This window comes from Euwallacea similis, chromosome 35 (genome assembly GCF_039881205.1).
Source record: "Euwallacea similis isolate ESF13 chromosome 35, ESF131.1, whole genome shotgun sequence".
In the NCBI taxonomy this organism is placed as follows: Eukaryota; Metazoa; Arthropoda; class Insecta; order Coleoptera; family Curculionidae; genus Euwallacea; species Euwallacea similis.
Window position 1 is genome coordinate 290,298 of NC_089643.1, and position 10,651 is coordinate 300,948.

Sequence of the window (10,651 nt, forward strand, 5' to 3'; positions counted from 1 at the left end):
GTGATGTAAAATATTGAGAGCAACCACGAGAAGAGTAACGCCCTGTGAAGTATTTTAAATAATTGTTATTTCAATTTGTTCCTAATGCTAAAATGATTTGTTATTACCAATTTTAAATTAATTATCTTTACAATTAATAGAGAAATTAATGGAAACCGAAAAAAAATGAAAGTTCAACACCCTGTAAATAAAAATGAAAGCAATTTAGGACATGCCTTTATATGACGTTTTTATCTTAAAATCAACTCATGATTCGCCCATTTTATTTTTTACCATCAATTAAGAAACACCCTGTATAATAATAAATATTGTCTACGCAGAAGGAAATATTCTGAATATTTACATGAAAAATATTATAATACTGAGAGAACTTCTGCAGTGATTGGAATTTCCTTCATTTTGCTTTTATCACACTCATTAAATTTTTCCCATTTAAATTCTTCGTAAAGATATAGAGATTCTATGACTTCATGGGGATGGCTGTAAATGACAACATCGCAATTCACATTTTTTCTAAGCAACGTCACATTATGACAGGTACACACGTGCATTTAGGAGCAGGATTTCGTGATGGAACTGGGCAACGGTTTGAGACGATTTGACACCTTCGATAAATATCTTTTGGACCTCAACAATTAGCTTCAAATCATAAACGAACCTTCTTCTTCAACGTTTTACCAAATGGCATCCTTATCAAGAAACGTTGCGTCTTACAACCGTCAACAACCTATTATACAGCTTTAAACGATACTCTCAATGGAACAAGCAAAAACCTATTTGCATAGCAATTTGCACGGCAAGTGCGAAAATAGCCTCGTAAAAACCCTATATAAATGACAGTTGTCGATCGTCCCCAACAACAACTCGTTATACGTAAGGGTCCAATTTGCATCGTCCACGACAACACTAATCGCCAATTAACTTCAGCAATCCACTTCCTGTTCTGATGCTTTAATCGCACTACCACCCCGTATAATATGAGTGTCACGAATAAATCATAGAGCAAATTGGAAAGATCATCTCATCAGTGTTAGTGAACTTGACATCTAGCGACCTGGGGCTTATCAAAGGCAGCCGGTAGCAGCCTGAAGAAGTGGTGGAAGATATAAAGAAGACCCGGAGGAAGGCCGCCGAAGAAGCTTTCCGCGTCCTACACGTTCCAACTGTCGTTAATAATTGTTTTTCGTCGGTTCTTCGTGGTTCCGCCGTGCTTGATTAATTGGTATTTGCGGTAAGTATTGTCGCTTTTTAACTGTTAATTTATCGGTAAGGTTTTTGTTGGTGGTGTTTATTTAGTTTTGGGTTCTTTAGGGTTTCACAATATGTATCTATTTTCTTAAGTTTTTTTATAATGTGAGTTTCTAAAGCAAAAATGCTTTAATTTGGATTGGATATAGCTATCAAGAATGGTACCTAATTTCAATTTTGTGATCTTCTGTTGTAGGGGCGGAAAACGGGCCGGCAAAAGACATTTTGTATTTATTTTATGTACATTTTCTCAATGTATTAAACAAAGTTATAGCGGTATATAAGATCATTTTCGTCTTCCATCTGGTATTATCAAACAAGACCTCAAAAAGATATAGTATAAAATAGTATATAATATAAAATTCATCATTGTGGCGCCACCATTTTTCACTTTTATGCCACCATATATTTTTATTCATTATTAAGAGTGTTCCTCCTTTTACATGGGACATCCTGTAGAAGTACTTAATGTTTAGACACTAAGAAATACATAATGATGCATAATAAATCGCAAAGGAGGAGCAAACTATTTCAAGAACCTAAAAATAAACGAGAGAAATATAATAATTGAACCCCTTATAGAAGTTTTTATCTAATAGTTATAAGTTAAATCTGAAGTTGGGGATCCAAAATCTACTAGGATCATAACCAGGAGGTATCGGGAGACCTAAACTTTGCCCCAAATATTAAGAAAGTGAAAAATTTGAGTAATTAATGAATATGCCCGTCTACCTCGACATACATTGCTAACACAAACTAACACTAATAACGTGCCAAAGTGTACAGATTCTACGAAACACAGACGTGGAAAACACTTTAAAAAAAATCGAAAACACTACAAAATAACTGATACTATATACTAGGCGGTTCTACAATGCCCTCACCTCCGAATTTTTCCACAATTTTTAAAACCAAAGGTTAAAATTTTCATCAAGTAATACGTTCACGATGTGGAAGTTCTTTACGACTTACCGTTTAACCAAAATTATCCTTCAACTTCACTATTTTAAATATAAAGTCCCACAAATTTTTACATACTCAAAAGCAATATAATAAATAAAAAAAGTAATTGATGACGTATTAAATGTTTTTAATTGCTAAGAATTTGGGGCTCACATTACGGAGACGCCCGGTATACCGGAAGGCTTGAGCTTGAAACTATAAAACCGGTTGGTTAAATATGTACCTCTTCTTAGTATACATTTTATATTTATTTTATTTTGCCCATGTTATTACCATGTATGTATTAACTTTTGCTGAGCATTTTATCTAATAAAAAACTTTAGGTAGACAGACTAGGTACTTACCTTAAGCTTCATACAGACTTGAGCATTTGGCCATACAGTCCAAGACGACCTATTTAAAACGGTTTTTCTGGCTTAAATGTCCCAACAGGTGAACACTCGTGCGATTGTGCGATAAAGTGCAACAACGAATTTCGCGTTCGAATACGATAAACCCGCCATAAAAATTTCAAACGTACAATTTCAAACTTTTACTTGAGTTTTAATAATATTCGAAGGACACACGACATTTTGCCACCAAATGGGAATGGATTAGAATGACAGAAGGAAAAAACAAAAGTGAACTGTCAAATTAAAGACTTGATATTAGGCCAAACGCAATGCCATTGGTTTAATCAAACTAATGCGTCATCAAGTTTATGCACACGACAAATAATAGAGCCATCGTAAATACTTCACGATTCACTCACTTTTCTACTACTAGCTTTAAAAAAAATAGAAACACTTATATTATTAGTTTAGGTTTATGCGTTTTCTCGTTTTTTTTTTCTAAAAAGAGATGCATAACAAGTTAATAATCACAAGCATATGACTCATTGTTTACCTAATGACCTTATCAGCCAATGTCACGGTCATCCCCATTGCCGTTTTATGTATGGCTACCATGGAAATTCAACGTCACCGTTGATGATAACATGATTTATGTTACGTTCTGTTTTTATGATGCTGTCTTAAGTTATGTTAAGTGTGTTGGTAATTTATAGTATAAAATCTCATATGTACTACACCTTGGTTGTGAAGTACTTGCGACCCTTACGCTTTGGATCTATTAACTCTGCACGCTTCAGGATTTCGACTTTGATTTCGGGTCATAATAATGTACTTCACAACTTCGGTGTATAATTTAATAAAATTAATCATAAGTTAAATCCTAAAGATAATAAAAAACAGCGCGCCTTGAATCACAGCGTCAACAGAGCCACTTCATTTGACATTCGTTTCCATGGCAACTATAGATAAAACAGCAATGAGGATGATAACGATCTTGGCCGATTAAGTCGCTAGGTAAATAATGTGTCGTATGTAATTATTACTCTGTTATTCATCTCTTTAGAAATACGCGGGAAAACGTGCTTTGCAGACATTCAACATACCGAATATTGGTGATTTTTTTTGTGTTATTCGGACAATATAAACATATAGCAAAATACCGTCAAATGATTTACAAAGTTAATCCATTTTTGTTACATATCAACAGCCTGATCCTCCAAATAGTATGGTTCCAAACTAAGTAATAATTAAGTTTTTCCATTTTTTCTTAAAGCCAGTAGTGGAAAAATCCCATATATACCGCGGTTGTGAAGAACTTGCGATGACCCTAATGTCTTAGATCCTTTCTTCATCGTGACGTTCGAGTGATAATAGCGTACTTTACAACCTTGGTGAATATGCTATTACTTCTTGAACGCATAACCTTGATGACTCATCAGTTTGATTGAACCAATGGCGTTACGTCTCGCCTCATACCAGTTTTTTAGTTTGACAGCAGCCTTTGTTTAGCTGTTGTCTTTTTTCTTTTTGTCAATCTTGTCTTTCCCACTTAATAGCATCATGGCGGAAGTTTTTTGAAAATCATTAAATTCCATTGTGAATGAAATAATGAAATTTCAGGTTTGAAACTTTTTTTACCGGTTTTCAGAGCTCGAACATGAAATTCAGTGTTCTGCTTTATAGAAAAATCACAAGAGCGCAAGCCAGTGACAGCCTTGCAAGCCAGAAAAATCGTTTCAAAGTTGGTCATCTTGGGCTGGACCTAAGAAGGTTTGTACAGACCTAAGCATTTCACGTCTACGAATAATACAATGAACGGAGCAGCGATCACACCCATGGTATTTGCAAATCTATCTGCAAACGTGTGCCTTGTCCTATCCATATTAATGTTATGTTCGACGTTTGGTTCCCTGAATTATTCGATGGGCGGCAAAATGTTCAGACCTGTACGGACCTTAAGGGAGGTATGTAGATTGTACGTTTAAAATATTACACAGATAAAATCATCGTCTAAATTTCATGATATAGGCGAAATGGGCCTATATTATAATAGATATTATTTTAAAATGAGATATCTAGTCGGTTATGTGAAGTTCCAAGTTCAAGCCTTCTGGTATACCAAGCGTTCGAATAATATCGTCATACCCCCTCCCTCCCATGCCCCTCTCCCCACATTTTGAACTTATTTCGTAACGAAAAATTCCAATTTTTATTTAAAGAATTACGTAGACATTTGGGGGAGAGGAAGGCTTTACAATAAAACCTGGAATGTAGTACGACCTAGTTAGTACTGCTTTACTTGACTACTTTTGAGCGTTTTCCGCATGTGCAATTCGTAATTTCCTTGCAGTTCTCTAACCAGCAGTGAAGATCGATCTGCACGGGCATATGCAGTCGTTACTCTTTAACTTTCTGAATATTTGGGGCGAGGTCTGGACCTCTCCAAGCCCCTGGTCACACACCTGATGGTTTGTGATTTCCAAGTTCAGATCGAAATTTGCTTGCGAATTTCCATTTTTCAATTTGATTACTTTCTTCATTTGCATGGTGCCTGCTTCTGCGTAAACACAAACATTCCAAACTTAAATTACTTCCCGCAGAAAATAAATCTTCAATTCAATCAATAATTATCGTCAAATTAATTTGTAAACTCGTTTCCTCCAACTACACACATTTTCTCCTCTTGATTGCCGCTTAATCCCAATGCCACCAGCCATTCATAAACCAGCTTGTTTAGCAAACATGACTAGTTAATCGCAATTGTTTATGTATAATTAATTGCCTGTGTAATACGTGATCACTCATTCACAACCTGGAGATATAAAAATAAAAACAATAAGAATAGCAATAACAAATGGACTCGGGCGTTGTTGTTCTGACCGTGAAACACTGACCTGAACTTGGAGCGATTTTATTGGATGGAGAAATTGGTGTAATTTACATTTTTAACTGGGTTTTTAACTGTTTTATGAAAGTATGTATATTTTAAGAGAAATTAATGTAACTTTGTGTTGGATGTTAATATGGTTACCTACTTGAAGAATGCCTAATACGGATACTATGGGAGTTTTATGTAAATTCACACCTTCTGACCATCACAGGAAAGCTTTATGTTTACAATAACTATTACATTAATTCTGATGTTATTCCACATTTCTAAAACATGTAATTCACGTTCAATCTCAGCAAATTTGCACATCTAATTGAAAAAATCTTACCGGCAAAAACTTCCATCTATCGCCTCCTAATTAAACAAATTATCGGCGTTAAATGCGTGAAATTGTAACATACGGCCCCTTGATTGCCCACTTACACGCCAAGCACCTGGAGAGTCCATGTGTATAAAGCAACCCAAAGCAATTTTGGTCTAATTTAATAAAATTTGCAAACAATGAGTACCGTTACGCAAAGCACTGCCAAAGGAATTCGACAAAGACGCTGAAGGAATTAATAGGTCCAGTATGAGGTCCCATGTATGTGGGCACCGTGGTAAAATTTGTTTCAAGGTATAAGTTCAGGTCGTGCAAGTCAGTAGAGGTTTTTGTGTCACTGTGATTATTATCATTGGAAAAAATGCCTAGTAATACCCATCGAGGGCAATAAAGCGAAGCGCGAACAAGAAGATGACTTCCTAAAAAGCGGATTTAGGGCATTGCTTCTTCCAAATAATGACCACGAAAAAAGGTCATGTTTGTCCCCAACTTCGTAGTGGTTTAGTAATGATGAAACTGTTGGGACCGGCCTTAAAAGGAGATCTTCAGAGCTCGCGTTTGAGTTATCTCTAAGACCGGTTGTAAGATGTATATTATGCCTCTTAAGTAGTAATTTTATTGATTCCTCGAAGTTGAAGGATTTAAAAGAAAATACCGTAGACTGACCACTTAATATTAGCACGCGTGATTAACGCCTCGCACGGTCAGGTGGAACGGTACTTAAAATTCCCCGATCTTCGGAAAGCGAAGAGTCTGTGAGGTCGTTGGTACTTATGCGTATACACATAACGGTGGTATCGATACGTATGGAAAGAACTGACTTAAAACCAGCTTGATTCTTTCTATTGAATACACACACGTCTTCTTGTTTGCTGACATCTCAAACCGAGTGTTTCCGCAACAATACATGGTCTGCGTTTCGAGGTACTTGGAGAGGAAATGTCGGTACTTATGTATAATTTGGTTTGGGTAAAATTACATTTCCTCTGAGAGGTTTTGTGCGTGTACCAAAGGCTTGGAACCCGATTTTTTCTGTCCAGACAGATGGTTTTGTAATTGCTCCCTTCTTCATGCGGATTTTAATACACGCGATTTGTGTGAAAATAACTCCTAATGTAGTATTTAATGGAGGCGAGAACGTTTTGAAGGCAAATTCGAAGATAATGGGCTTAGTCTGCTTGAGAACTACGGGATTTAGTGATAAAAAATCTGCAATTTTAATATGAAATCGAAAAAGTGAAAGCTTGCGTGAAGGTTCAGCAGAGTAAAAAATCATATCATACGGGGTCTCTCATTTTTCTGGTTGGTGGGAGACATATCACAACCATGATAAAATCAAGCACTTTACTTATAGAACCTTTTTTTAAACATCCTGTATACATATAGTATGTAGTTTCCGATACTGTCAATCCTATCTATGAAAGATGTGCAGAGTATCCGTAAGAAAATATTCAATAAAACGCAGTGATGATGGCATGTGCAAAACTACTTCAAATTATGAAATTGTAATCAAATTTTCCAATTTTAAGTTATTTTCCTATTTAACGACCAATCATTCAACACATATCTCAATCATTGCCCCGGAATTCAAATATGCATTTTGAGTTAAGCTGGATCTTAAGGTGGAATTTCGGCGGAGAAACAGTGCACCCAGTTGAAAAATTCTCAAAGATTCTTAAGATTTTACCTCCAAAACATCACTTATTCAATTCAATTTCTTCAAATTTTGACCTTTTTCTTCACGAGGAAAATCTTTAAAAAGACACTCTGTCGGATGTTCTGATGACCAGGTAGTGTGGGATTTACCGAAGCGCCTACACCCTAAAAACCTCAGGATTCCTATTGACCAAATCTGCTACGGCCCGGGTCTGTCCCCAAGGGATATAAGCATCGAAGTTGAAGAGGCGTGTGTGGATTGGATTAGCTGGTTGCCTTCTTGTGTCCAGTTACTAGTTTTGTTTTACTCCTTAAGTTCATTTTTTTTTGTTGGAGCTTTGTTGTGGATTTTTTCTTTCTCTCCTTATGTTTTTTGTCGTTCCGTTATGAAAAACGCATTTGTAATCTTCTTGTGCGACTTATTCCATCCGCTCTTTTTCCTTGACCATTGTGGAAATGGTTTTGCTGCAGCGGTCACATTTTAAGTTGCTCTCCAGCATTTCGATAATTAGGGACTCCGGAGTCAAGAATTCTCCACAAGCGATAAGCTCATCCCTGTGTATTTTTCCAATCTTGACCTGGATATTAATGCGAAAATTCATTAGAAAACTCATGAATGTATTTACAACTTCATTCAACACCTCCGCAAACCTTGCTTATCATCCAATTTACTAACATCACAAACTATTAATCCTTGGATTAGTTTGCATAAACAAGAACCAACTTAAAACAAACACCGGGTATTTAATGAACATGTTTTAATACACTACTTCATTCATTAATTCCAGCGTACATCATCGCCATGAAATCTACATTACTATTCTTCACCATCGTCCTCATAGGATTCTCCACTACATACGCTTTTGGAGGAAGCGAAGATCGATTCATAAAAAAATATGCCATGATGAAGGTATGTTGGATTTTACTTGATTTTTTTTGTAAATTTTAATGTTGAGTATCGCAGATCTACGAATCTTGCTTCGGACCTGAAGTAGTACGGCAAATTCGCAAAGAAATGAAGACTGCTTGCGCTAAATGTGCTTCATATGAAGCTCCACCACCTCCAACAACCCAAGCACCACCTCCATCTACCGTGGAACCCTCTCAAAGTGATGCTCAGGCACCTGCAGCGAATTCGGTTTATCCTGGAGGAATTGATATTGACAAACTCAATCAAGCTATAATCGCCTACAGGCCTGTAAGTTATTATATTATGTATCCAGTTGGAAAAATAAAAATTTCTTTTCCATAGAATGCTCCAGCTTCCCCAGCATTCAGGCCAGCCTCCTACAACCCTCCCCAAGCTTTAGGGGGCAACTTTTATAGTCCAATGGCCTTCAGTAGCCCCAATTTCCAAGGGGCTGTGCCCTACTTCTATCCAGGATATCAACAAATTCCCTTCTCACCTTACGGAGGATACCCAATGGGAGGTCATCAATTCTATAACGGTGGTAGTCGCATGTCGGTAGGTTTCTCAGGGTGGTTTTTGAGCTTAGATTAATTCAGTTATACAGTGAATTATTGAAAATGTCTTAAAGGGAGATCTCAAGAACCGTTTGACTAATTAAAATATAATTTTAGGATATTAATGCTATAAGGGGGATGCGTTTAAACGTTTTATTTAAAATTTCATGGTACACAGGTGATGACAATAACGTTTGAAATGGAATGATTTTGGAGTTTTTTGACAAAAATCTCTACCATGGAGTCATTTATGTGTTGCTACAAAAAAATTAGCGCACTTATTCTATAAATTTTTACAATAATTAAAAAATGGGCGCAGTAATAGTGAATCTATGGGCTTTTTGAGCTTTTTTTAATTAAAAATAAATTATTTTTTAATTCATTAAAAAAAAACGAGTTGAAACATATTCAAAGAAGGAGGAAGTGGTTTTGCCCATATTTTGAAAGACAGAAGATAAACATCAAAATGCATTCTCTTCGTAGCATACTTATAAATTTTGCCCTTAATAGTCAAGCAGTCCTCGAGACATGCCCTTGTAATCCTTTAAAAAAATCTTCTTGTATATACAGAGGGATATGGACATCAGAGGACAGATTGAGGCCATAACATCGAAGATGACTGGCAAAGTGCGCAATGTCACTTGCGTTATGCAGGAATTGGGGTATTTGGATGGAAACTTGGAGCCCAATTTCAACAAAATCAGCCAGAGAATCGGTAACCTTCCTGTAGATGATGAGCTGAAGAGGGATATGCAGGACGGAGTAACTTTTTGTCAGCAATTTTCGGTAAAACTTTTAAATATAAAATAGTTAAATTTTAACGCGTTTCCTATATAGCAATGCGTTCCTGATGTCAAAAAAGACAAATCCCCCCTCTCAAGAGAACTAATCCGACCAATGTTCTTCTTCAAATGCTACAAACACAAAAAATTGGAAGCCTGCATTATGAAAGATGTGAGAGAGAAATACGCCGGGGTGAGTGATGATGATTTCGAAGGAAGCGATGTGGAACTGAGGAGGACTGGCCGGAAAATGGATTCTCAAGAAAAAGAAATAGATACTTTGGCAGCGTCCATGTACGAGTTTCTTTATGCCAGCGACAGCGGTTTCGATATTGATGGTATCTTATAAAATCTTGCCCATGGTTTGCCGTTAAATAAGCTTTTTCTAATGTTAGTGGAGTTAGTTTTCTTGGGGAATTCTCGGATTTTTGCAAGGGAATTGCGCGATAAGCGAAATGGTTGCGTTGCGAAAATTCGATAAGTGGATAAAGAATAAACTGATTTACTTACTTCCTTTATTATTGTTTGATTGAGTTGAAGAATTGATGGCGATAATATTGAAAAATTCGATAAAAAAAACATGACATTGGCACCTTCGGATTCTCATACGAAATCCTTTTAGCAATGTAAACGGATTCACTTTTGCAGTTCTTGTTAACATTTGCGCCTTCCCTCAGGTAACTGACCATGTACTTGACATTGCAAAAATCTCCATAAGGCACTAAATTGGCCAATACGTGAATTTACCTCAGACAACTTACTGATAAATTGCTTCTTCAACTCTGTAGCTCCATTAAGAGCATACAAAGAAGAATGACTAAAACATACCCGAAACACACAAACATAACATGAGCCTTCTTATTAGTGCATAACATAGTCCCATTCAGATAAAGTATTTCTTTCAATTCTTAATTACCTATTCCCCCTATAAACTTGATTAATAACCCTCTTCACAATACATGCAAAAAGGTGCATTATTACCTATGTTTGATCA

At 36.3% G+C, this 10,651-nt stretch overlaps 1 protein-coding gene across 1 annotated transcript; it reads left to right on the forward strand.

Moving 5' to 3' along the window:
* The first annotated feature begins 898 nt into the window (after positions 1 to 898).
* On the forward strand, positions 899 to 10,173 carry LOC136418429 (uncharacterized). The gene is made up of 6 exons (XM_066404500.1): positions 899 to 1,231; positions 8,200 to 8,321; positions 8,376 to 8,609; positions 8,664 to 8,876; positions 9,446 to 9,661; positions 9,713 to 10,173. The coding sequence occupies exons 2-6, from the start codon at positions 8,214 to 8,216 to the stop codon at positions 10,004 to 10,006; spliced, it is 1,065 nt and encodes a 354-aa protein (XP_066260597.1). The 5' UTR covers positions 899 to 1,231; positions 8,200 to 8,213; the 3' UTR covers positions 10,007 to 10,173.
* The last annotated feature ends 478 nt before the right edge of the window (positions 10,174 to 10,651 follow it).

What these genes read in the sequence shown, in the direction of transcription:
- LOC136418429 (XM_066404500.1), top strand. Translation starts at nt 8,214, where the DNA reads ATGAAATCTACATTACTATTCTTCACCATCGTCCTCATAGGATTCTCC. An exon ending in CTATAATCGCCTACAGGCCT is followed by an intron (nt 8,610 to 8,663) that starts GTAAGTTATTAT and finishes TCTTTTCCATAG; the next exon opens with AATGCTCCAGCTTCCCCAGC. An exon ending in ACGGTGGTAGTCGCATGTCG is followed by an intron (nt 8,877 to 9,445) that starts GTAGGTTTCTCA and finishes TTGTATATACAG; the next exon opens with AGGGATATGGACATCAGAGG.